Source organism: Biomphalaria glabrata, chromosome 4 (genome assembly GCF_947242115.1).
Source record: "Biomphalaria glabrata chromosome 4, xgBioGlab47.1, whole genome shotgun sequence".
NCBI classification, from domain to species: domain Eukaryota; kingdom Metazoa; phylum Mollusca; class Gastropoda; family Planorbidae; genus Biomphalaria; species Biomphalaria glabrata.
In genome coordinates this window covers 20,282,864-20,310,856 of record NC_074714.1, presented here as the reverse complement: position 1 = coordinate 20,310,856, position 27,993 = coordinate 20,282,864, and the positions used below count along the sequence as shown (strand labels likewise).

At 34.8% G+C, this 27,993-nt stretch overlaps 1 protein-coding gene across 6 annotated transcripts; it reads right to left on the bottom strand.

Annotated features, from left to right (window-relative positions):
• Positions 1-31: 31 nt before the first annotated feature.
• LOC106053412 (uncharacterized) lies at positions 32-27,972 on the bottom strand. Of its 6 annotated transcripts, XM_056026080.1 has the most exons (12): positions 27,766-27,783; positions 27,676-27,707; positions 20,015-20,182; positions 17,619-17,720; positions 16,126-16,210; positions 10,078-10,181; positions 8,403-8,429; positions 6,671-6,821; positions 5,627-5,690; positions 4,892-4,940; positions 3,633-3,668; positions 32-887 (listed from the first exon to the last, which is right to left on the bottom strand). In XM_056026080.1, exons 3-12 carry the CDS (start codon positions 20,034-20,036, stop codon positions 799-801), a joined length of 729 nt encoding a protein of 242 aa, XP_055882055.1. In that variant the 5' UTR covers positions 20,037-20,182; positions 27,676-27,707; positions 27,766-27,783; the 3' UTR covers positions 32-798. The 6 variants fall into 6 exon arrangements, with proteins under 6 accessions (XP_055882055.1, XP_055882054.1, XP_055882053.1 ...); XM_056026079.1 differs by lacking the exons at positions 27,676-27,707; positions 27,766-27,783 and adding an exon at positions 27,841-27,972; XM_056026078.1 differs by having other exon boundaries at positions 27,676-27,830.
• Positions 27,973-27,993: the final 21 nt, after the last annotated feature.

Here is a 27,993-nt window from a genome sequence, read left to right as displayed (position 1 = left end):
TTTAAATAACTTGAATAAACTTCTTTGTGAACAAAGCTAAATATAACTTTTATTACAATATTGACAAATTCAACTTGCGATGAAATGAAATAAACTGATATTTAAAGAAATCTAACTCACTATAACAACACGTCAGTACACTCTGGCATCCTAGAGTCGTCTCTCATTCTTAACATAGATTATGACAGAGCCGCTTAGCTTGCATCATTCTACAAGACTAACAATTAATTTCCCTTTTCTTCATCACTTAGGAAACACATGGAGCCCATAACAATAAGTCAAAATATATTTTATTAAAACATATAATAGATATAATATATATATATATATATATATATATATATATATATATATATATTGCATTAAATATTAAATACTTATGATTATTATAATTGTTTAAAAATATTTTTAAAATGCCAGCATATATGATTGCATTTTTGTGGCAGCATGTACTTAGCATATCTGTTAAAAATACATGTATTTGTATGTTTGTGGAAGCACATGTGATTGTATGTTTGCAGTAGCACAGGTGTTTGTATGTTTGTGGAATCACGTGTGATTGTATGTTCGCGGAAGCCCATGTCTTTGTACTTTAATCAGAGAAATTAGATTTTAAAATGCCACAATTCTCTCTTGTAGAATGTTGTTCTGTGTTGTTAACTCTGCCCTTGTCATTATCTTATCCTAGAAATGGATTAAATGGAATAGATGGATATTGCATACACAAATATATTTGAAAGTCCTTACAATATTAGCCAACAGTACAAAAAATGAAAGAATTTTAAATCACAAAAATGATTAAAAGTATTGTTTCAAGATGACTATAAGTGTGGCAATTAAAGCTGTTATTTTAACCACTGGTTCCGTCCTTGTGAAGCTACCACTGGCTGTAGAATAAAAAAAGAAATGATTAAAACATTATCCTTGTTTACACATCTTCGAAGCTGATAGGCTCCTTTTATTTCAAATACAAGAATCCAAATCGCTGTATAAATTATGTCGTCGTAGCGGAGTGACAACAGCTTAATAATTCTCAATTAAAAATGTATGAACTAATTTAAAAAAATGGTTTGCTGTTTGATTTAAATGTATGTATTACTCTTATGATTGAGTTATTACATTTTTTATTTATTTTAAGAACTATTGCAAAGAAAAACAAATGGACACATAGGACCTACATATATGTAGAAAGTTCGTATAAGTAGATCTGGATTGGTTTCACCAATATGTTACAACATGGAATATTGAGACATACTTGTAGTTGGTAGCAATTGAGAAAAGACAGATACATTCAAACGTTGAGGAACACATTCATTGTTAGATGTCAGTGTATAAAGTAGGAATCCCGGTCATTTAATCCTCGTCACTTAATCGATACCTAATTGATACATTAAAATAGATTTATAAAGTGATTATTGCACAATGAATTACAAAATTATTTATTTGGGGATTAAATGGTAGGGGATAAAATGACCGGGGGGGGGAGGGTTAAAAGTCGAAGATTAGGTTTCCTGGGATTAAGTAACCGGGGATCACGTGACCGGACACCAAGGAGATTGTAATAATTATTATTAGCTCTCTAAATAAACGTTGACCACCAGGTGTTAACTTGTTCCCTAAAGTCCCGGCGACTTGGGTGCAATACATTGAAGGCCAGACGGACACAGTGCTTCACTGAATCAATTAACAGCGTCCAGTTTAAAACTGCCCCTTTAGACGTAAGAATGTATTCGCTGAGACTAGATTTACATTGCCTGACATTAATTTACAACCTTTAACAATATTCTAAGTTGAATAATATGAAAGCCACAATTAAGCATTTATATAATTTAAAAAAAAAACAAGCATGTGGCGGAGGAGGAGTGTTGGAGCTAAAAGTATTTTCAATTTTGAGTATTTCAGTCTTGATTGAACTAGAGGCAGATGTAGCCAGTAATACTGCTAGCTAATAGCGATTGGAGGGGTAGTATAAAACATAACAAAAAAAAAATACTTTTAAAAAACGTTATATTAAGTGTAATTGTATCAATTGGTTTGGAGCAGTCATGTAATTGTGTGCATATGTGGTCTAGACAAAATAAGTCTGTGCGATTAGAAATATTTTAAACCATTGTTTTTGTTTAGCTTTTAGCTTTCTCATTGCGCAATGATCCTATCACTTGTCTGGACCAATTGGGAAAGGAAGAGGAAGAAGGGGGTATCTTGGTGAATGTTTACATGATCGTTTTGTAAATGCATTTAAAAACAATGTTCACTCAGGAACCTCAAGGGGACTAATTCAACTTATATCACCAAATTATGCTGTCAAAAACGATCTTTCCTTTCAAGAAACAAACCAAAATAATTAATCGCCTAACTTATTTTTTATTGATTCTTGCGTTGTTAGGTAAAAGAAATAATTGCGCAAAATTTCAGCTTAATCCAAGATTGGGTGTGGTAGAAATAACGTGTACAAACAGAGTGAGTTGATAGAAGCTTTGCAAAAAATAAACAGCAACTTTAGCAAGAGTAAGCAACATTACGTCCAGAAGTTTCCTTTTGAACTTTAACATAAGTTTGTTAAAGAACATTAAGCAATGGATCAAAGGATGATCATGTGTACATGTGCAAAATTTTTCTCTGTTGTAAGATGAGAGTGACTTGACATTCTTGCTTTGGAATAACTATTTAATGGATGGTGTAATTGATACATTAAAATAGATTTTTAAATTGTAGAAAATGAATACCTTGCTAACGAAACCCAACCATAATATTAGATTACAACACGTCATTGTGTTATTCACAATCACTTAGCATTATCAAACAGAAAACCCAATATTAAATAGTAAACTAGGTTAATCTAATTATCATGTCAGGCATACATAGATCACTAACCAAGCGCTAAGTAACCTAATCATTTGGTTTTCAAAATTTAATATATATTGTATAGATGTAAAATAATTTAAAGACACTACCGACATTTTTGTGTATACAGACTGGCGTTTAGTATCAGGAGAGAATAGACAGAATAGATAAATGGGATCATTTTTTTTTTGGTCGTCCTGGTGTGTTAATGCGCAAAAAAAAAAAAAAAATCAGACTCTTGTTTGAGTGAGCGAATGAAAAGATTAATTAAATAGTGAAGTCCTCGTTCACAAGTAGAAAATGTACACAATCGCCTCATGAACTGGGCGCCAATACAAGAACTTGATTGTATGACAAAACGCCATCTAGTTCGCCTTGCGCATATTACCAAATCCCTACGCGCAAGTTCCAAGTAAGTTAAAAACTAGACTAGAACGCAAACGAAATGGCTAGACTGATTGTAGAGTCTATTAAAGAGAGATGTAAGTGCATGTCGATGTCATTGGTTGTAATAAAGTTAATGTCTCACAGATCTAGATAGACAGGAATGTATATCCGAGTAAAAGGATAGGTCCTATACATTAGTAGTACAAACAAGATCTTTACAACTTAAGCCGTATACACAAAATGTTTCAAACTCAAAAGAATAAATTAGTGGATTTAGCTTCAACGTGGTATTTAGACCAGAAAAAAGAAATCCAAACAATACCACACATCAATAGAAATCCACACAGTACCACACATCTATAGAAATCCACACAATACCACACATCTATAGAACTTCTTACCATTTTCTGATACGTTTGAGCCTGTCATGCTTAGAACTGAGTAATGCAGGGTAAATTATAAACATAATTAGATCAAACATAGGTCTATTAGTAGTATAGAATAGAAATGTTAACATTGCACAAAAATATGTTATATGTACATGTGTGTGTTTGGGTCAATGTGTGTGTATGTATATGTCTCGTTGCATGTGTCTGTATATAAAAAAAATGTTGGAATGTGCAATGCAGTTTAATAAAACAAAAGCTCAACATCTTGTCCTGTTTCAGTTTCAGAGAATATAATCAAGCACTAAGGGAAGAAACTACGTGGATATATGTATTAGTGTCATAATTTCTTTTTATGCCAATAATAATGACAATAATAATGTCTATATTTCACTAACCACTTCTAATCATCCTTCTACGACATTATCTGAATATTTTCTTTTCATAATTGAATAATTTACAAAGATACTGGTCTAGGCCAAAGATTAAAGCTAATATACCACGCATAACCAACTCCTCCATCTGCCGTTCCCAAGCCCGGGTGAGAAAGGAAGAGGGTTTGGCGTGGGGCTAGCGACCGCAGCCTATAAAACCTCAATTGCTACAGAAACGGCAAATTTATAAAGTAAGGGAGATAAATCATCAGCAGTTTTATGGCGGCCCTCCTGATTAGCAGCAATTTTATAGCCCAATAAATGAAATTGTAAAGTTATTAACAATACAAGTCAGTCAACTCTGGCAGGTACAGAGAGGCAGATTGGGAATGGGGATAGAAGAAGAAGAGAGAGAGAGAGAAAGAGAGAGAGAGAGAGCAATCCTGTAGTGTGTAGACGGTTAAATGAAAGAGTAAGAACGATTCTCCACTTTCCAATTGAAGACAGTTTTATTGGCGACTTACTCAATATTTAATAATACCATACAATTAAAATCAGTGTGTTTTAATGCCTTGCAAAGGTTAAGGCTGCATATTATGTTTATAGTACTTTTCCCGTCAGTTACATCTTTGCAATATTATAACATTGTAAGTGTTACACAGTAGGCCTACTATTGATGTGATAAACAGAAATTCGTAAACAAAATTACAAATCGAATGAAAATGATTCCCAATAAGATTCATAAATACAGATAGAAGAAAGACCCAAGATGACGTACCTAGGCCTGTTCATCTCAAACGCAAGACAATAAGTTTTATGTTGTCTTAAATTGACATAAAGAGATGAAAGCGTCTGTTTAACTTTCTAATTCTAAATAAACAAACTTCAGATTAAACTTACAGCAAGTTACTCCCTTTTTCCAGAGTTCAGCTTCGAAACCATCTTTGATCTAAAAATATAGTATAAAGTGTAGTGCTAACAAAATAGAGGAATGTTTGGTAGTGTACATAAATAAACAATCACTGGGGATTCTTTAATATGAACCTCCTTTTGGAGAGGATACCTTAAAGGTGACATGTTGAACTAAAATCTCCGACAGGAATAATGTCTCAGATAAATATTACAAAGCTTAAGGACCTATCAGGAGGTGCGGTGGCTGAGCAGTAAAGCGCTTGGTTTCGAACCGAGGGTCATGGGTTCAAATCCTGGTGAAGACTGGGATTTTTTATTTCGGGATTCTTGGGCACCTCAGAGACTTAATGGGTACCTGAAATTAGTTGGGGAAAAAGTAAAAGTTGGTCGTTGTGCTGGCCACATGACACCCTCCTTAACCGTAGGCCACAGAAACAGATGACCTTTACATACCACAAGGTCTGAAAGGGGAACTTTATAGATCTATCAACTCACTCTGTCTGGTGAAAAATTTGTACAAGTTATTTCACCTATACCCAATCTCGGATCAAGCTGAAATTTCGCACAATTATTTCTTTTACATACCAGCACAAGAATAAATTTAAAATATTTTTTTAAAATACTTAATTAACGATTGGTAATTCATTTCAATAGGCTATTTAATTAATTAATATGTTATTTAGAAATAGATCTTTATCTAGCGTGAATAGAACAACCACTTACCTGTTTGATGACAGAGTCTGTATTGCAGGACCTGGCAACACACTTGATAAAATCGTAAGACATTCTGAAGGATAAATAAACATTTTGATTATGTGAGTCATGTGTGTGTCATCTGTGTGTCATGTGTGTGTCATGTGTTATGTCATGTGTGTGTGGCACGTTGGCACGTTTCATAAGTTGGAGTGGAAGTATGAAAAGCAGGAGGAAGGTGGTGATGATCTCTGGGGATCAAATAAACGAGGAATCTCGGCACTTTATCGGGGGGGGGGGGCACTAGTGGAAGCGTCCATTAGAGGAGGCTAACAAGGTAAAAATGAGAATGAAAACTGGTCATCAGTGCATGCACCACTGTCCAAGACCTGGATTAGGGAATCAACAAAGACCTTTAGCGTATTCTAAAAAAGCTGCTATGCCGTCTCAAGAATATATGTGATTGGAAGTTAGTTGGCCTCAAGGAAATTTCGGCGGTAATAAAATTGAAAGGAATATGAAAGAATTTCTCGTGATGCTCGATCTTCGGCCGCTTGAAACTATACGAAATCAGCCGAGGGTAACAGCTCGATAAAATGAAATGCGCAGGGATTGACGTTCAAAGCGCATGCTACACAAAAAGGAAGCCATCGGAACCAAATACAATAGTCTTTCTTGAAATGATCTAGGATGGAAATCAGAATAAACATAGGTTCATAAAAAAAAATATCCCCTCTCGTTGGTTTAGTGAGAGATTAGAAAATACCTATGATGGGGGTTCAACTCAAGCAGAGTTGTGTTTACTGAGCCCCTAATGGCAGCACTGAAAAACATTTTCCCAGATACCCCATTCCCCACCGGTCCACAACTGAGATTGGACCATAGCGCTCTGAGCATGCTATAAGCATGAAAGTAGCGCTACATAAAAGCTATAATTTAATTTAATTTAATAAACCAATCCATTCTTTGCTACTAAATGAACGAATCGCCTCTTTATTTGAGATCAATGTTACAAAGACCTACAAATTAAAAAAAAATAATAATGAAGTGACATTTGATTGGGCTGACACTTACGAACACACAGAGTTTACGTCTGTTTGTCCGTTCTCTGTTTTGTTCAGCAGGGCCGTCACGTAATCCTTGGTGCAGAGGTCCACAGCGGATTGGCAAGGTGCGCTAACGTTTCTGTTGGGTAAAGCCCATGGCGTGGTCGCTGTTCCCGGAGCTGGATAGATTAATTAACATGAACATCATCACATAGTTGCATTGCAAATGTAATAATAGTATCACATTTGTTCTTTAACATAATATCAAAAATAAACATTAGTATTGCCCTAGGTAGGTTCATGTCTAACAACTACATATGAAAATGTATTTACATTACAAAATGCATTAAAAAAATAACAATAATTATAATATATCTTTATTCTTTATTACCCTTGATTAATTTTTTATAACAGTTATGTAATACATATTAACGTATTGCAACAATAGTACAACATTCCAACATTACATGTGAAATGTACAACAGAAAGTTTGATTTAATTTTGTATCCCTTGTGACTGTAGATGTTATCGGCTTCCTCTATCCTATTTGTGATGGTAAAGGTAATCGTGCCCCCAAGGTTGTTTTATTTTATTACAGCTTTAATCATTTTACCTTTTTAAAGATTGATTTGCTCGATTTATTGTTTAATTAGAGCTTGTTAGTTGTCAAAGATCTTACTAGCAGAATATACGATTTTTTTTTGTTTAGTTTAGGGAATAGACCTACTTTTATAGTTCGGGATACAAAACCAGGTAGAGCTATTGAAACTTAAGATGTTACAAATATGAGCATGGTCAAACATTGACAAGAACTTTCTACTTTTCCGTACAAAAAAGCAACAACATTATCCTCACTCTGGACGGGATAACATATTTGCTCACTTTTAAATTTAAACTCAGACGTTTACATGGGTTTTACTCTTTTGCGATACTTTGTTTTCAATTTCGCTAATTAAAATACAAGAAGATCTTGGAAACTCTTCTCTTCTTTTAGCAATACACTAAATTTATTCTATTGCTTATACAAAGCCTACAATTTTTGGAGAAAACATAATCATTTTTCACGGTTTTGTTGTTGTTGTTGTCTTAAAAATTATTGTATTATAATACCTTTGGTATATGGTAGAATCTTACTTGACCTTCCCCAATATAAACACTGGCCTTCCGTGGTGAGAAACTAAAGGACTAGCTCTTTATCTCCGTTATTATTTTCCTCGTTCTGACAATTGTTCACATGAGCACATTCTCTACCCTGTTATGATTAAACTTCCATTACATTTGTGTTTGTGATCAGAAAACGTTTGACTTTTGGTATTGAATTATAAGAGAATGCATGATCTTTTTATATAAGACAAATACAAGTTTATAAAACCAAAAATGTATTTAATTTAATGGTGTCAAGTCAACGATGGTATCGTTAGTTAGGAGACGAAGAGCTAGCTAATACTTCAGACAACCGGAAACTAACTCAGACGCAACCACTGAATAAAACTAAAAATTGTTTTAAAATGCACGATAAACCAATCCTTGATCTGAAATCCTTTTGAGAAAACCCTTTTAAATGTTTTTTTTTTCGTTTAAAAACAGTGTACTAGACTAAAAAGACAATGAATGAATGAATGAAATAGATTAAATATTTTGCCATCTATTAAGTTTTATAGTTGGATTTTAATTTTTATAGAAGGGTTAACGTTTAAAGATATCAGACAGTGAGATCAAGTTGAAAATAGAATAAAAAAAATGTGGAAGGATATCCTTACCATTAGTAGCTTGTGAAATATTAGTACCTGTAACAAAAAAAACAAAAAAAAAGATTTTTATTAGTATAGTCGACCCACGCGTAGCATACGCCGTTATTTTCAGGGCCGGATTTAGACCAATGCAAACTATGAGACCACAGATAACAGAATTCCCGCAGCCTCCTGATTTACCAGGAGCTCCTTGAAATCTCCTGAAATTGCAAAATAAACGAAAAAGTCCTGGAATTCTCCGGAAATTATTAAAATCTTTTGATAACTCAAAAAAAAAAAAAAAATTCCTGAAATATATAGACAAAAAATTTCATTTTTGGGTGTCATTCAAAATGGAAAACGCCAATCCGACGCCCGATGAAAAAAAACGGCATTATGCAATATCCGTAATTGTGGCATCTGGTGAAAGAAGCTTCTCGCGCCTAAAACTAATGAAGAATTACTTGAGGTCAACAATTTTAGATTGAAACATTTGGTAATTATTGCTATTGAGCGTGATCTATGTAGGAAACAAAATTTTTATGATATACTGTATGGCTTCGCTACACGCAAGGCTCGTAAAGTAATTCTGTTGGTAGTAAAGAATGAATACAGTTTTTTTATACAAATTCTTAATTTTCACTTATTATCAGTATCCCTACCCAAACTTTGCAGAATTAAATGAGTGATCTTTCCTTTACGTGTTGTCCAAAACTCTTGAGCCATTAAGAGAATTATATATATAGATGGTTAGACAAAATTTGGGTGTCATGTTTATTTTAGTTATCTTTTTATCTTTTCTGTGAAATAATATATTTAATTATATTACTGCAAAAATAATTGGAAGGCTTGATTTTTGAGAGACATTAGAACAAAAAGCGAAACAACCAGAGAGAGAAAAAGGTAGAGCTGAAGAAATGTGTACAAATGCTCCTTCTTCCCTAGTGCTATTAGAGCATAGAATGGGTTGCCTGTTTCAGCCAGGAAAACAAATGACTTTCCAGAATTTAAGTCATTGATTGACATTCATGACTAGATTGACCTAAGAATACGCGTAGGACGTAATAGTCTTCTTTTTTTGAAGAAGCGTCTGTATTTTATAAGTTAAGAAGATAAGATAAAATAAGTATTATTTTTAACAAAGCTTATATCAACTATGTCTGTCTGTCTGTCTGTATGGTAAAAATTACAAGTTATTTCTATCACACCCAATCTCGGATTAAGCTGAAATTTTGCACAATTATTCCTTTTACCTGACAACACAAGAATCAATTTAAACAAAAAAAAATGTTAATTAACTATGGGTAATTAATAATTTTGTTTGGTATCTTGAACAAGGGAAAGAAATCATACTTGACAGATGTGGTGGTATAAGTTGAATTAGTCCCCTTGATGACACATGAGCCCTGAACATTTTTTTACGCATTTAAAAAACTATCATGTAAATATTCACAAAAATACCCCTCCCTCTTTCACAACTGGTCCAGACAAGTGATGGGATCATAGCGCATTAAGAAAGCTAAAAGCTAAACAAAAACAATTGGTAAAAATATTTCTAATGGAACAGATTTATTATGTTTAGATTGTATATCTATATAAATTTTATTGTCTTTTTTATACTTTTTTTTCCTCGTATACTGTGAATGGGTTGGGTGTGGAGGAGAGCGCTAAGCAAGCCTAGTCTCATAGAGTCATGTTACCTTACCGCACTGATAGCCGTTCCTTGCCAAGTCTTGTCTTATTCTCAGAATATCAGCATCGGATACTGGACAGGAGTTCCTATAACACTGCTCAAAGTTATCCGTGTCCCTGGGGAGAAAACATTAGAATAAGAGGAATACGCCATGAAGGAGAATAGATACGCCCCTGGAGATATTTTTGAGAATTGAGGAGTAGGTTCTCTGGTTGTTTTTTTACAAAGCTTATATTAACTCAATCTGTCTGTCTAGTAAAACGTTTGAACACGTTATTTCCCTCCATAAACATTCTCGGATCAATTAAAACTTTTGCACAAATATTCATTGACAATACACGAATCAATTTTAAAAAATAACCGAATAGTCAATTAATTACAGGTAATTAATTATTTTGTTTGATACCGACATGAGAAATTGATTCTTAATATTCAGAGATATGGCTAAACATTTTAGGGTTTGTCCCCTTAGATAATTGTACACGTTATTTCTCCCACACCAATTCTCTGATCAAATTGAAAATTTAAACAATAATTTATTGTAACAAAACCTGAATCAAACGATTATCCAGTTAGTTAATTGAATATTGATAATTAATTATTTTCTTTGATATAAAAAGGGAAATAAATTCTACATTATTAAGAGATGTGGTTGCAGGTGTGGAGTTCAGCTCCTTAGATAAGCTAAGTATTTTAAAATATTTTTCTTGTTTTTATAAAGCTTCTATCAACTCTGTCTGACTAGTCAAAGGTCAGTACACGTTATTTCTCCCACACCCAATCTTGGATCAAGAGGAAATTTGCACAACTCTTTTACCTGACAACACAAGAACAACAAACATTAACCAGTTAGTAAATTAGCTTTTGGTAATCAATTATTATTTTTTTTTGGTTTTATCTCAAATAAGGGAAAGAATTTATACTTGACCTAAGTGGTGGTATAAGCTGATTGATGCCCTTAATAGGTCCTCGTCTGAGTCTTACTGCACACAACATGTAAAATAGGACGGGTCTGTAGAAACAATCTTCCATGTTCGTGCGCTTTCCACTAGCAGAGTGGTTGACGTAGTGGCTTCAGAAGCCAGAGAAAGCCAAAAGTTCAAATTCAGGTCGTTCCCCCCACACTTTTTTAAAATAAATGTTTTTTATATAGCTAGTCTAGATCTAGTAGGCGTGGTGGCTGAGCGGTAAAGCGCTTGGCTTCGGAAACGGGATCCAGGGTTCGAATCTGAAGACTGGGATTTTTAATTTCGGAATCTTTTAAGTCCACCCAGCTCTAACGGGTACCTGACTATTAGGGAAAAGTAACGACGGTTGGCCATATGACACCCTCGTAAAAATGACATGATCTGCCCTATAGACCACAAGTAATTACACATTTAATTACATGACTGATTCAAACTAATTGATACAGCTATGCATAATATACGCTTTTTTTTGTTTAAAGTTTTTTTTTCTTTACGATTTGACTATTTTTTCACAATTGTCGTTAAGTAATCATTCCTCTTAACACGCATTGCATCTTAGGGCAAAGTCCCGATTAGTATATATGTACGACACCAACCTTCAAATGTCTTTGAAAAGCATGTTACCCATGAGTTCCACACAAACTTACATACATGCACACATATGATGACATAGGCATACACGCATATAATAACATGCACACATAAACGCATATAATAACATGCACACATAAACGCATATAATAACATGCACACATAAACGCATATAATAACATGCACACATAAACGCATATAATAACATGCACACATAAACGCATATAATAACATGCACACATAAACGCATATAATAACATGCACACATAAACGCATATAATAACATGCACACATAAACGCATATAATAACATGCACACATAAACGCATATAATAATCTTATTCTATTTTTGCTTCTACATTCCATAGATTTTGTAATATTTTAAATTGTGCCTATCTATATCACAGACGCTGCATATCGTATCAGCCACTAAACTTAAAAATACTCAAGCCCTCTAGAGCGGTCAGGCCGACCTATGCTCATTTTTATCTATGTAATTTAACAATACTATTATTGTTGAATGTTATTGTAGATAATTCTTTATAATTGTTTTTGTTTTTTGAAGTGATTATAATGATATCTATAGATGACATGCAGGAAGACCCTTGTCTGTAAGAGCTCACAGAGCCTCTGGAATGAAACCATTAGTAGGATAGAAGTTTGAGATATATAAAAGCCTCTCTGACTTCACATTTTTACAGTTCGTAGAAATGTTTACTACACTAAAGTTACGTTCGTGAGATAAGCGTTAAAGCTAGGGGAAAAAGATATGTGATATAGATAGAGTGAGAACTAGGAGTAGGTTATCGAGAAAGAAACGCAGCCAGGTTTATCTTCCCTTTTTTTTTATTTCATTCTTTAATGCTACAATATCAGGTGACCGAGCCTCGCTCGGATGAATAATTTGTTAAGGAAGGATATATACCCGAAGTCATTTTGAGAATATTTTTGTACCAGGTGGCCGAACCTCGCTCGGTTAAATAATTTTGGAAGGCTATATACCCGAAATCATTTTGGGAATATTCTTGTAATTACGAAAATGAACGATCGGATAAAGACTACTTATCTGTTCTGTTAGTTCTAATTGTAGGCCTAATTGTACATGTCGATTAAATTTAAAGTCTTTTAAGTCCTCCTACAGTCTAGACAAACTACAGCTCACGTCCGTCTTATAGTTTTACAATCCGTCTTTTGCGTAAAACTATTGTAGGCTTACTATTATTGGCTTGGAAGAAAGTCTTTGCAGTGTAACTTCTCTACGTTATAGGGTAAAACATGCACTTAGTGACAAAGTAAAATGGCGCATTTTTTCTTATTAGACTTAAATCATGGCATTAGTTTTCTAAAGAAACGTTTCCGTGGGGCACCTCTGTTACGCCAAACAATATGCTCGTTACCCATACGGGATACGTGCCCTGCCCAGCCTGACTGTCGGACTATAGGAAGTTCATACCGGCTTTTACCATCCATCCATCCTAGTGGTGCTATGGCCTGCTTTTACACATCCATCCATTCAGATCTCTCCTGGCCCTAACTCCAAGCTTTTTACCGAAGTTTATAGTTAAATCAAAAGAGGCTGCAGTGTACGCAAACTCGTTGACCGCTAGATGGATATCATCTTTAGTGTGAGAAAGTAAGGCGTAAAGAAGCTGTGTTATGACCATTTCCTTTGTTTTGGTACAGGACAGTAGACACCGAAGCATGAACACATGGTAATAATTCATCAGCAAAATAATAATAATAATAAGGCTTGTCTTAGAGTCCGAAAATTAATGAGGATTGCAGCTGTGACCTGCATATCTTGCCACATCCAGGGCAAGCATAACCATTGTCCGCGGAGCTCGATTAAGATTTTCTTTTAGCGTCTGCGTCTGTCCTCGGCAGCAAATTTTCTTTTGGTCTCAAATGTGTATCCGCGGCCTTTGTATAGAGGGAATTCTTTAAGTCCGACAGTTACGCTGGACAGAACAGTATCCTGTATGGGAGACGAATCTCAGACGAACGCATGCCAAAGGCAGTCTTTTTTGGTCAGCTAAAAAATGGTCGACGTAACACCGAAACCCTTAAAAGACCAGCTTATGGCGCAAACTTGACTTAGCTGACATAGAAGAGAGCACCTGATTGCATGGGGCCTCAGGACGAGACAGCTGGAGGTCACCAGCAAAATAAACAACAAAGTAAAAGGTATCTACACCGCTCTACACAATTAAAGTGTAAACAACTTATTAAGCACTTAAAACACAATAACTAATCATATATCGGCACATTTAATTTCATTACTTTTCTTTCATAGTTCTATAATAAATCAATCTACAATAAGATGGTGCGCAAATGTTTAATTAGGTCTATTGATCCTTTAAAACTCGTTCTTGTTTGCAAAGAAATATTTTAGTGTACTGCGGTAAGCCGAGTGACGTAAGCAGCGTTTTTCCCGTTTACGTCATGGAAATTTTTCATTCATAAAACATTCTAGCCAAAATTAATTTTTCGATAATGAGGCATTTTCAAACCGATATAACGGTCGACCTCGAGTTTTCCCGATGTGGCCAATGAGTTGAGAATTTTTTTCTCACTAATATGCACATACCTTGAAATTTTAAAGAAAATCGTTAGAGCCGTTTTTGAAATAAAATTTATATATATATATATATATATATATATATATATATATATATAAATATATATACATACATACAAGAATTGCTCGCTTAAGAGTATAGGATTTGAATTTTTTTTTTCAGACTAAGTAAAAAAAAATGTACAGAAAAATATTATGCTAAGAAAAACATGCGAGTCTTTAGGAGATATGTTTCAATCCTTCAAACTCAATTTTAACGAGATGAGGGACTGGACAATCACTCAAACCATAGTTTGTATTTCTCACAGACCGGCATGATACACTCTATATTTAAATCATACATTTAAGTAACGTTCTTGTTATCTCTAATGTGTTGTTGTTGTTTGCCTGCATTATAGGGAGTTTTCAACACTACGCTTGAAATATCCTCAATGTGTTTTCATTACCATTCCTCTTATCGGCCTTCAAAAACGTCATGCGTTCAGGAATTGGGGTGGAACATAGACACGGATTTTGAAAACGGCTAAAAAAGATTTTTCCTAGTAATAACATTTTATGTAAATATTTTGGGGGAAAAATTACTTGATAATTAGTCACACATTGAAAACTCTGGTTTGACCGTTATAATTTTTCAAAAAAAAAAATCATCTTAAAATAATTAAATCAGGTCAATTTGAATACGCATTCAGAGGGTATTCCAGCACTCGACTCGCAGGTTTCTTTGTATGCAGTAAATCAATCACTAGACGATCAGCGCACCGTCTTACGTAGACATGAACTGGACTGGAATACAAAAAAAAATTTGACTGTGCCAGAGACTCGGTGGGCGATACGTGCTCCCGGCGCAAGTTACTTTATTGGCGCCCCTCCACCCATTTTTCGTGAATATCACATAGAAATATAGGCTGCGTGTGAAGCCCCACTGGGGGTGGCGCCCTTGCCCCTCCCTCACTACGCCTCTAAATTGATTTTAAAACAGAGATGTTTCTTTAATAAAGCTATTACATAGAGCTGGCTTAATTTGTTATAATTTATGTGTTTTTTTTATTGGTCCGTTGAAAACAAAAATGAAAAAATTATTACAAATGACTGACTTTATAAATTATTATTTTGTACCAGGTCCGTGAGGAGGGAGGTAAGGAGTGAACGATTCTAGGCGAAGTAATTGAGTTCAAAATAGATTTTATTTTCACAAGTTTTTCTTATATCTTTATCGAAAACAAAACAAAAAAACTAGCAGCTAGAAGGAGTGACGTAGCCAACTTATTTGCGTTTCTTTCAGGCATAAAAAAAAGTGGACGATTCAAAAGCTTTGATAAATACAACGTTTCACCTAGCAAAATCTAAATATTAAATGTCTTTGTGTGTGCTTGTGTGTGTGTTTGTTATTTATATGTAAGTGCAATCCATTTTTTTTAGTAAGATACATACATCTAGAGTAGAAACACTCAAATTCTTCCATAATTCAAACATTTAGTATACGAAATATTTACACCGCCATCGCTTATGTCATATTGCTTATGTCATATTGCTTATGGAATTCTAAAATTTGAGGTATATCTCTTCTTCTGGAAAGAAATCAAATGTTTTAAATTTATCAGCAAAGAAGTGGGGGGAGGGTCCAAATTTGTAAATCCCTCCCGGGAGGAGTGTTCCCCCAAATGAGTGTCCGAAATTTGTTTTTAGATTAAATATTACGCCATTATCTCATGTCATGATGTCGAATATCAAAATGCAGGGCCCTCTAAAGATGTGAAGCCCCCAAATCCCAAGCGTAGTTAAAGAAATGTGTAGTTATTTTACCATTTAATATTTAAAAAAAAAGATACGGTAGACGAAGCAATTTTTTTTCAACATAACTACTGTCAACTATCTATAACATTAACTGTGTTATATCATCTCTAAACTGGCTACATACATTTACCTGCACAGCAGTGCTACATTGGATGGGTGTGTGGAACTGCTCTCCATTAACGCCTGGAAACATACTCTGAATCCATCCTGGCAGACTTTTGAAAAATATAGAACATGTATTAGTTACCACTTAGTCTCAGTTTAAGACCTATTAACACCTATTAAAAAGCCTTGCACGAGGTATGTGTTACAATTAAGAAATAAAACTTACATATTTCTATGCTGCATTCTTGACAATTTCGATTCTTTGTGATAGTTGGGATATTTTTACTTTTTTACTCAATCGCTTATGGTGTCCCCCGAATTCACCCATTTCATACGTTGGTTAAGAAAATAACTATGGTCGGCAGTGTTGTTACGTACTTTAGTAAGTGCGGAATTTGTGTCGAGGTCCTACTACCTCGGAACTTATCATACATGCACCTTAATAATATTCATACGTGTAAAAGTATGTCGTATTTGTGAATAAAGAAATAGGGTGCTTGTAAATTTAATCTTTTTTTTTCACTGCATTTGTATAAGGCGATCTTCATGCTTAAAGTATGCTAAATGTGCTAAATGTGCTAAATGTGCTGAGTATGCAATCTCTTTTGTAAATCAGTTTGGGAGGGGGGGGGTCTGGAAGAATGTTTCCGTGTTACCTTTAGGCGCTCTGCAAACACACCTCTGCTCGTGTCGGGATTCGAACTCAAGCCCCCTTGATAAATAGCCAAACTGTTATTGCCACTCTACAACACATTTGCTTTGTTTTTTTTTTATATTTAATTTGCATGTTCTGTTAAAAGTTTTATATTTTTTAAATGTAGTTGCTCACTTTAACGACGTGGCTCTGTGCTACTGTACAATGTCTTACAAAGTGGTCAATCCTACCCAGGTAGTTGGTCAATGTGGCAAGCCACATGACACGCCTACTGGCAACAAAGGTAGATGAGTTGTACATCCTCTGCCTCATAGACTCTTAGGTCTAGGTCTTAAGGAAAACTTTAAATATGTTGCCCCATTGAGCTCCAGATCATCGACGACATTTTTTTTTCGAGCTTTGACAGAATTGACAGAAGAGCCTGCTGATTAAATCTGTACAAACTATCACATACCAACTCAATTTAATTATTACTTTTACAAAGACGCTCTCCGGTAGCTAATTAAAAGCTACCAGTGGTTATCAAAGGGGTGCGGTGGCTGAGCGTTAAAGCGCTTAGCTTCCGAACCAGGGGTCTCGGGTTTTAATCCTGGTGAAGACTGGGATTTTCGATTTCGGGATCTTTGGTAGCCGTTGAGTCCGCCCAGCTCTAATGGGTACTTGCCATTAGTTGGAGAAAATTAAAGGTGGTTGGTCGTTGTGCTGGCCACTTAACACCCTCGTTAACCGTGGGACACAGAAACAGATGACCTTTACATCATCTGCCCTTTAGATTTAAAAGGTGAACTTTACTTGTTACTTTTCTATCGGTTATCCAAGTTATCAATATTTGACACTTCAAATTAGTCAACTAGCTATCTTACCTCGGCTGACCTGACTGGACTGTGCTGCTCCCAATGAAAATATTGTGATAAATGTAAGAACAAATGATAACATTTTTCTGATCACACCAAAGTGCAGCAGTGCTAAAAGAAAAAGGAAACAAAATGTTACTTTAGAAGAAAAAAAATCCCCGGAACTAATTATTAACAATCTTAATTCATCAGTTAAAATGTTTTCCACGTTTATGAGCGGCACTCTACGTTAAAACCAAGAAACAGAAGTAATGAATTGGAAGGTACGTGGCTTATGTAAGATCTTCATTTGACTATATCTCGCTCACACACCCACACGTACGCACGCGCGCACAAAGTCACACACACAAAACAAAGTTTTTAAATTCGATCCTTAATAGAGCAGCTACTTCAGGTATGACGCCTGCCCGCAATGAACTTCGCTTAGTCTATTGAACTAAAGACAACCAGCGGACGGAATTCTTTCCAACAAAAGAACCTTCGATTTTGTTTCAACGGTAACCCCAAAAAGTAATCACATTAAACAAAGGGGGAAAGAAACAAAAAAAAAAAAGGTTGACTGTGTGTTGTGTGTGTGTGTGTTGTGTGTATGTGTTTGTCAATAATTTTGGTTATCTTTATTATCCCGCACTGACTGCGCATGTTTTGTGTCTAAGGTGTGATGGTTGTGACGTATGAGGGCGAGGGGTAAAGTGGAAGGGGATGATGGGAAAGATGTCAAATAAAAAAGGGATTTAGGATTTTACAAAAATCTCCTAACCAGTACTGTGTAGGTCTTTTATTCTAAAACATAAGATAAAATGTCCGAACTATAACAAAAGCACCACAAACTTCCATTCTACTAGATCCATAACTTGCACTTACTTATTTTGGACTATGACTTTAAGAAAGAATCATATAAAACTACTATACAAGAAGACGAGAAGTAGAATAGATTTGTATTCCTTAAAATTAAAAAAATGATATAAAAAAAAAATTCCTCCTTTATGAAGCTGATAGTGGTTTATAATTTCTCATTCTATTCATTTCTTGTCAATCTTCAATATTGCAAGAAATGTTCCCAGTGAGTTAGCACAATCAATTTCTTCTATTATCGCCCCGTTAACTTCTATGTAAGACGGTGCGCAACATGTACATGAACGCCTTTTTAGTTGAGACGAGTGCGTATTCTACAAAGAAACATCTAAGTCGAGTGCGGGAATACCCGCTGAAAGCGTGTTTAAAAGACACTAATTGAATTATAGGATGATTTTATTTTGAAAAATTAGGACGGGCAAACAAGAGTTTTCACTGTGCGGTCAATTAGCTAGTAAGTTTGTTTTTTTTCAAAGATAATATATAAACTCTCAAATTTTTAGGAAAATCATTAGAACCGTTTTGGAAATGTTTACGTGTCCAGGTTCCTCTCAGTGGTCAACTTTTTGAGCCTTTGAGACAATAGGCGGAATCGTAATTATCAAATTACGGCATAAGATCCATAGGAGAAGGCTTTCGTTTCCTTCTCGAATAAACGTGTGTAGAATCCATACACCGTTTTAAACGAAGCTACCCCCATGGATATATCCATTTTTGATTAGATAAAGTGTTGCGTCTATCTCTACGTGGAGACTGTGACCAAGAGAGCGATGGACATGGGCCTCGTCTCTGGAAGAAAAGCTTGCCAAACAAAAAATGGCTGGCTCCTCTATCACCAAAGTGAAAGCCACCTTAACCTGCGATATATGTGGACGGGAGTGTCTCTCCAAAATAGCGCTCCACCAGTCACATGAAAAAGTATTCTACGAGATGAACTATAGTCGTTACGACTGAAGGAGGCTATCAATATCTCTAAAACAAAGTAACTGCTCTAATAATAGGGCCAAGTGAATGAAAATGCAGGACTGTGCAGTGTGTATTTATATCGAATCTTGAAGAGGTTAATAAAGTACTCCTTTCAGACCTTGCGATATAAAGAGCAGATGATGTAATGGCCATCTGTTTCTGTGGCCGACGGTCACAAGGGTGTCATGTGGCCAGCACAACTGCCTTTACTTTCCCCAACAAATTATAAAAAATCCCGAAATGTTAAAAAATCCAAGTGTATTATACCACTTATTCACTTCGGCACTACAGTACTAGACGTGCTATAGGAGTATAGAAGAAGATTTGCAAATATAAATATTAGTATAAATACTAATAATCAAAGCCCTAAGCATTTCTCAGTGGATCCTTATTACCTTGTCAAAGGACAGTACTGCTGCAGATCTGCCACATCGTCAGAAATAGTCTCAGTGTACTTTGTCAAGGGGACTACAATGAATTTTGTTTCCTCTATAACGAATTCGACCCTGACAGTGCCAGAGAATGAAAATTTATTCATAATAATAATAATAAATTTAATCATTTATTGGACGTTTGGTTTGTACCTGTATGAAAATCTTTCGACATAAAGAGACTTAAGTCACATAGCTGAAATAGTGGTCATTTCTTATAAGTCATCACTCTTGAGTCAACAGACGTCTTGGTAAACAAATTTCGACCTCCAGGTTTGAACATCAGTCATAGCACACACAACGCCCATGACACTTACACATCTACATAGATAACAAAATAGAAAATGTGCTTTCTTTGAAAATTGTAATTACTTTAAACTTTCAAAAAATCTTTCAATGTATCAGTAAGAAATAAGAATTTCAAAAAATAGGCATTAAAAGAAATAAAGTAACAAAACCAATAGACGATACAGAAAGACACACGGACATAAATAGGTGATAAAACATACAGAAAGACTAATTTAAATAGGTGATAAAACATACAGAAAGACTGATTTTTGTGTGTGATAAGACATACAAAAACACTGACTTATATATGTGATAATGCATACTAACGCATTGACATAAATAGGTGATAAAACATACAGAAAGACTGACTTATATATGTGATAAAGCATACTTACGCATTGACATAAATAGGTGATAAAACATACAGAAAGACTGACTTATATATGTGATAAAGCATACTAACGCATTGACATAAATAGGTGATAGAACATATAGAAAGACTGACTTATATATGTGATAAAGTATACAAACGCATTGACATAAATAGGTGATAAAACATACAGAAAGACTGACCTATATATGTGTCAAATCATACAAAACACTGACATAAATAGGTGATAGAACATATAAAAAGATATCTTATACATTACAGAAGTTACTTCAAATAATAAGATAATTACGTCCTACGCATTTCATGTGTCAATCTAATCTTGAATGTTAATCAATGACTTTAACTCTGCTAAGTCGTTGGTTTTCCTGTCTTATTCAGGCAACCCATTCCATTCTCTAATGGCACTAGGGAAGAAGGAGCACTTTTACGAATTTGTTCTAGCGTATGGAATAAGAAATGAGCCTCTATACATTTGATAAAACATACAGAAAGACTGACTTAAAAATGTGATTAAACATATAGAAAGACTGACTTAAAGATTGACAGATAAAAAAAAAAAACGATGGATAAGCATAGTTCATAGGCGTAGCTAGCAAGGGAGGTGTATTTCCTGTCGTTCCACGAACTCCATTAAGAGCCTGGATGTAATGAAAATTAATTACGTGTATAGATATATATTTATATATTTATTTTATATACTTGTGGGGGAGGGATGAAAAAAAGATTCACCCCCTCAACCCCCTTGCCCAAAACAATCCTGGCTATGCCCATGGCATCGTTACATGTAAGCGGGAATTCAGACAGGAAAATAAATTGATAAATAGACATGTTTACAGGTACGTATGTAAGAAGGTTGGTAGGTATGTAGGTAAGTAGGGTAGCTATGTGAGATTTAGTAGCTTGGTAGGTACATTAGACAGGTAGAGGAAATAGGTAACCTACATCGATTACGTAAGGCAAGGTTGTTCGAAAGGTAATTATGTGTGTGGGGGAAAAAATGATAATTTTGATTTTTAAATGCCGGTAAGTGGCTAAGTACTTTGGTTGGTTTGATTAATAGTTCTTACTTTCTTTTGTTTCTTATTACTAAGTAGTATTGTAGGTAATAGAGAAACAGGCAGACAAACGAATCCACGCACAGATCTCTTTTGATAAAGACATGTTGAGCACAAGTCTCAAACCGGCAAAACATTTGTATCAAACAGCTTCAGGTAAACTTGAGTTTCAAACTGTCAGGTTGTAAGGTGGTGTTTATCAAACTTTTCCGGCGGTGCCCCTTAAACAGGAAGAATTTCGTTCGCGACCCCCATAGCGTGCTGGGGACTTTGGGGAGCTCTATTGAATTTCAAAGTGGAGTCTGGGGTGTAGCCCAGGCGCCAAAAATGTTCTTGCCACCATAAGACGTCTTACCGCACGTTTTAACAAAGCTTATATCAACTCACTCTTTCTGTCTGTGTGGTAAAAAGTGTGTACATGTTATTTCTCCCACACGAATTCTCGGATCAAGCTGAAACTTAGCACAGTTATTCATTGACATAGACCAAACATGAATCAATTTTTTAAAAGTAACAAATTAGACAATTAATTACTGGTAATTCATTTTTTCGTGTAGTAGTAAAACAAGGAACACTAATACTTCAGTATTCACATGTATGGCTAAATGTGTTGGGTTTAGTCCACTGAAATAACAGTTAACGCATTCTCCGATCAAGTTAATACTTGAAACAATTTTTATTGTACGTAAATAAACATGAATTAATAAACAAAAAATTTTGATTACTAAATTAATTATTCGTAATTAACTATTTTGTTTCATATCGAATATGGAGTAACATGCTAACAGTAATATGGAAAATAACTTGTACATTGTTGGTAGATATAGTTTTTAAGGACGGAGTTCTTCCCCTTTTTGTTTTTAAAAGGATTTTTTATATTTGTTATATTTTTTTTTCTCACACAAAAGTTATTAACATAACGATCCCACTGTTTGAGAAACGCTGCTGTAAGGTGAGTGAAAGTTTCTAAAGGTAAACTCACAACTAGGTCAAGCGATAGATAATGAAGATGTTTGATCTTCTGTTTTGACGTGACAATTATTTATTGTTAGAAAAGATTACCTGCAACGTTAGATATGAGTGAGCTCCCTGCTTCGTACGATATAGCGTTATGCTGTTAGTTATAGGACTTTACAAGACTCAAATCTCACTGAATGTAAACATAGTTAAGAATTCTTGAAGCAGTGTGTTAAAATATTTTTAAAACAGTTATAGCTATATGTATACAAGGTTGGCCTGGTTTGAACCTAACCATAGAAAGCACTATTAATGTCGCTGCAAGTTCATGATAATTAGGGAAAAAATAAAAAAGAAGAAAACAAAACGACTTTATATTCATTGTGATAATATTCATTCAAAAGAAATGTATAAGTGAATATTGGTATTTGTATACATAAATATACACATATATTTATAGAAGAAGAAATGGTGATTCACCGAATTTTTACAAAGCTTATATTATTAACTCACTCTCTGACACTCTGTATCTTTCTTGTATGTTTGTAACTTTCTTGTAAATTCAGATTTTTGCAATCGATTTTTCGACCACTTCAGCTCATTCAATCGTCATCACATTTTGCATACAAGCTCACGCTTGTTGACAACACACACAATTCTTAAAGATTCTTCTTCTTCTTCTAGCCAGCTTTTTGCTGCTGAGCTGTGAGCTCTTTTGCAGACTGTGCCAAGGAAAAATAGTGTGCTGTTCTCTTCAGTTGTCCAGCACTGCCGTACAGGGTGTTGGTTATGTTGGGCTGTAGTGGTAGTGGGGTCTGCCTAAGGTGGATAAGAGGGGGGGGGGCATTCAAAGAGGATGTGGTTAACGGTTCATAAGGGTAGGCGCAGTGTCTATTAAGGGGGGGTGTGGAATTTATTTTGTTAAGGTGGTAATTTAACAGAGGTGTTTATCCTGGTTGGAAGATGGTAGATTGCTCTTTGCGGGGGAGGAAGTCAATACTGTCCAGTTTGTTTGACATCGTCATTTCTTTGTACATGGTTCTGCCTGTGTTTCCTGATGCCCATTAGTTGAGCCACTCCTCTTTGTGATTGTTGACTAACATTGACCTAGGGGTGAGGTAGTTTACAGGTATATCTGGTTGTTCCATGCCTTTGATAGTTTATCGGCCTTTTCATTTCCCATGATGCCAGTGTGTCCAGGAATCCACTGTAATGTGATATTGATATTTAATTTTTACATCATCTGATGTATTATCACAATTAGTGTTGTCAACTCTCTTGGGTTGTTTGAGGTGCTGCTGTTAAGTGCTTGGAGAGTGGACTGGGAGTCTGTAAAGACAACAATATCTGATGGTCATTGTCATTCATATAATTTGTTTTCAACTGTCTGTAATGCTTTGGTATTTCCTCAATTTCGGCTTGGAAGGTTGAGCAGTGTCACAGGGTGCACTGATTTCAAAGTGTTTATTTTTTATTTTATTATTCTTAAAGATTCTTAAAGATAATTAGCATCCATTAAACCACAGTTGCATCAGATCTGGACGAAGTGGTCGGCTCCATTAATCATGGCTAGAACAGAAAGATTTTTTTTTAACTCCTTTTTTTCTAATTCCAGTCAGGGTGTTCAAGGTCACCGACAAGAACATTGAAGCCTAATTTATAAAACCATGGTCGTGTGTGTGTGTGTATGCGTGCGTATGTTATGTATGGGAATGTTATTCGTGTGCATCTAGATCTATATTGTTTGGACCAATAAAATTATCTTATCTTAGCTTATCTTATCAATAAAAAAAATCAACCAATTAGTTTACCAATTAGTCGTAATTAATCATTTTATTTTCATATAGAAAATGTACTGAGGTAAGGGGAGTTAAGGCTTGTGTAGAGAATCAGGCGATTAGAATTGAAAGATGGCAAGATAAATAAAATATTTCAATGTCAGTGTAAAGATTATATGAAAACTGTATGTATATTGATCAATTATAAAGAAAACTTTGTTATGGATTTGGACATTGTGTTAATCACCATTCTTACCTTATCCTATAGTCCTATAATATAGACCTTACTTCAAAAAAGAAGATGATTACATCCTACGCGTCATGCATTTAGTCATGCACATTAACCAATAACCTAAATTCTACCAAGGCGCTGGTTTTCCTGGCTAGCTCAGGCAACCCATTCCTTGCTCTAATAGCACTAGGGAAGAAAGAGTATTGGTACAAACTTGTATATGGAAAATGGAATGTGCCTTTATCTTTGTGTCTTTCTTTATTAGACTTTGTTTTTGTATTTGAAGATTATGGTTCAGTGTTTTATGTATAATTGCTACTCTACTTGTGAGTCTTCTCTTCTGAAGGCTTTCATAATTTAGTGAGTTTACGAAAGGTGTTACTCTAATCAAATGTGAATATTCGTTTGTTATGAACCTCACTGCTCTATTTTGTGTATGTTCCAGTTTCTTAATGTTTTCTTGAGTTGAGGGGTCCCAAACAGAGGGTGCATATTCTATTATTGGCCTAACCAAGGTTAAATAACATTTTAGTTTTAAGTTCTTATTTGATGTATAGAAATTTCTTTTAATAAACCTTAATGCTTTGTGTTTTTGAAAGTCTCATCAATATGGGTATTCCATGACAGTTTTTCACTTATAATAACGAATAGGTATTTTGCATTTTTAGTTACATGTTTTTTTCCTTCTCCAAAAAAATAAATGTTGAGTACAAAGTCTATCTAGTAATACCCAATACATCAATCAAGTGGTAAAAATAATTTTGTGGAAGACGAAGATGAAAAGGATTACAACAAACAAAATATTTTAAAATATTTTTAAAAAAGAGGAGGGGGGGGCGCGCTTATCAAATGGGAAGAACTCCACATTTTACATGCATAACTCTCAATAGTGTAAGATTTATTTCCCTTTTCAATATTACTAAAATAGTTCATTACCACAAATTAATTAATTAATTGAATATTCTTTTCTATTTATACATGTTTTTTTAAAGAACAAAGTCTCAACTTGATCTGAGAATTGGAAAAACGTGTTCATTATTTCAAATTATTTGTATCAGACACACAGATCGAGTGATTTGATATAAACTTTGTAATAATAGTAAAACAAATTTTGCAAAGCAACGTTTATATTAAAACTCACACAAAAAGGTAGAAAACTATCTTTACCAACTAGATCTACCTAAAGGAGATCCAACGACTTTTTATCGTGCAAGTACTTGACTCAGCTATATCACGGTTCCCTATCCCGACGATTGGACACTGCCTCTACTATAGGCTATAATTACAGACTAAGATCTAGTACAATGTTTGACATGACAGGCCATTGGACCGACCCTGCAGCTGCAGACACGGGTAACTCTAGCTTTTTTTTTTAAGGCACAATGTTTCTTAATAAAACACACATCGTAGTTCTAAAGCAGATGTCTTATAAAGTAGTCGTCTACATAACTGCGCCTGGTTGTTGATGCTGCCACAACTAGTCCTGCACGCGTATCAAAGCCAGACCTGCAGCCTCTACATCTGCTAGATGTCTAGTACATTGATGGGAATGCTTAGTAAAATTAGCTGACCGATCCTGACAATCAATATCCCGCGTTGAAATTAGAAGATAGAGTTGCATGATAATAATAATAATAATAACAATAAAAATAATAATGGCTCAAAGCAGTTATCTCTACCCTGAAACAGAAGGCTTTGTTACAGCAATACAGGACAGAGTAATTAGGACAAAAGATTACCAGATGCAATGTTGACAAATGCCGAAAATGTGGAAATGTGGGTAAATCGATAATGGCATATTGGCAGGATGCTCAGTCCTATCAGAATCTGCCTACCTAGGTCGCCATAATCAAGTTGCAAAGCTAATACACCAACACTTGGCACACAATTTGATCGGTAAGGATACTTTCCCTTATTATAAATACTCGCTACAACAGGTTCTCGAGTCTACTGATAATTTTCTGTACTGTGATAGACCTATTTTGACCGACAAAACGGTACATTTTAATTGCCCTAATCTGCTGTTTATTTATAAAAAGAAAAAAAAAAGCTACCATTATTGTCATCGCCGTACCACTGTATCATAATTTAAAAAAAAACTAAAGTGGAAAAACAAACAAAATAAGAGAACCTAGGCTTGGTGATTAAGCGTTTATGAAAGTAAATCCAAAATAACAATATACCCCATTGTTATATCGACCGAGGTGATAATAACAACTGACCTCACTGATACATTCAAGGCCCTTAACATTCCTAGGAACATCCTCGTTGCCTGTCAGAGGACGGTACTGCTGCAGACCTGTCACATCACCAGAAAATTCCTTAGTGGAACCTGATAAAGGGACTACTGTGAATTTTATTTCTCTTTAACGATACTGGACCCAGAGAATGAATATCATTCGTTTCTAACAGAATAATAATAATAATCTTTATTATCCATAAGAAAATTTGGCTTACAATTTGTGCATGACACCAAACAAAACATTATAACTATAGAAAACAAAATATACATTCACACCAGACTCACTCATCATTTACATGCGAAAAGTTTATATCAGATAGTTTCTATTTGATGGTTTGATTCCCAGAGGAATAAAAGAATTTTAGTTTCTTTCTGTCTTTGCAATATTCTTCTGTTAAATCTGGATAAGTTTTCAGAAGACCCATTCACCGGATGACGACTGCTCCTACACTCATCTGACAGTCATAAGATTTATTAACGCAAGGAACACTTCTCCAGCTTGTTAAACCCAATCCCTAATGAGCATATCTCATTAATGTTTACTAATATATTTAATTTTGATATTATTTTTCTCCCTTTGTAAACACAATTGCCCTTTTCATCTTGTCAATTCATTTTGTTTAAATAATTTTCTATGTTGTTTATTCGTATTCCTCTACATTGGAGGTCATGTTTGAACAGAGGAAAATAGTTAAGTACCCTTAGAGTTAACACGAACAAACAATTACACGACAATTACATTAGGACTTTAGTTTTGTAATCCTAAAACAATGATGAAAAAGTAGGAATACTTCTATTAGCTAAATATAAATATATACAGACAGAGAGAGAGAGAGAGAGAGAGAGAGAGAGAGAGAGAAGTATTACTTACTTTGATGACTGGATCATGACACGCTTTAATCCCTTAACGATGATGAAAAAGTAATATTGCTTATTTTAAAAAAGCGAAAACATTATTTACTAAAGAATGCCAACTCCACCTCTTCCAGTTAGGAATGTAGAATGAGTACGAAAAATATAAAGGAAAAAAAAGTACCACTGGAGTCCTCGTCCAAACCTCGCAGGCGGCAAGTTAGTTTTGGCGTATGGCGAAACGTTTGTGTACTATCAACCCACACCGTGCATGCCAGCGCAAATGTGCGTGAGTACTTCTGACTGCGTGTTCGTGTTTATCAAGAATATATTTACA

Excerpts from the sequence above, each read along its gene's own strand:
- LOC106053412 (XM_056026079.1), bottom strand. The coding sequence starts at position 20,036 with ATGTCGAAAGATTTTCATACAG. Across the intron at positions 6,822-8,402 it reads TATTTCACAAGCTACTAATG|CTCCGGGAACAGCGACCACG; the intron begins GTAAGGATATCC and ends TAATCTATCCAG. Across the intron at positions 888-3,632 it reads CTCAAACGTATCAGAAAATG|CCAGTGGTAGCTTCACAAGG; the intron begins GTAAGAAGTTCT and ends TTTATTCTACAG.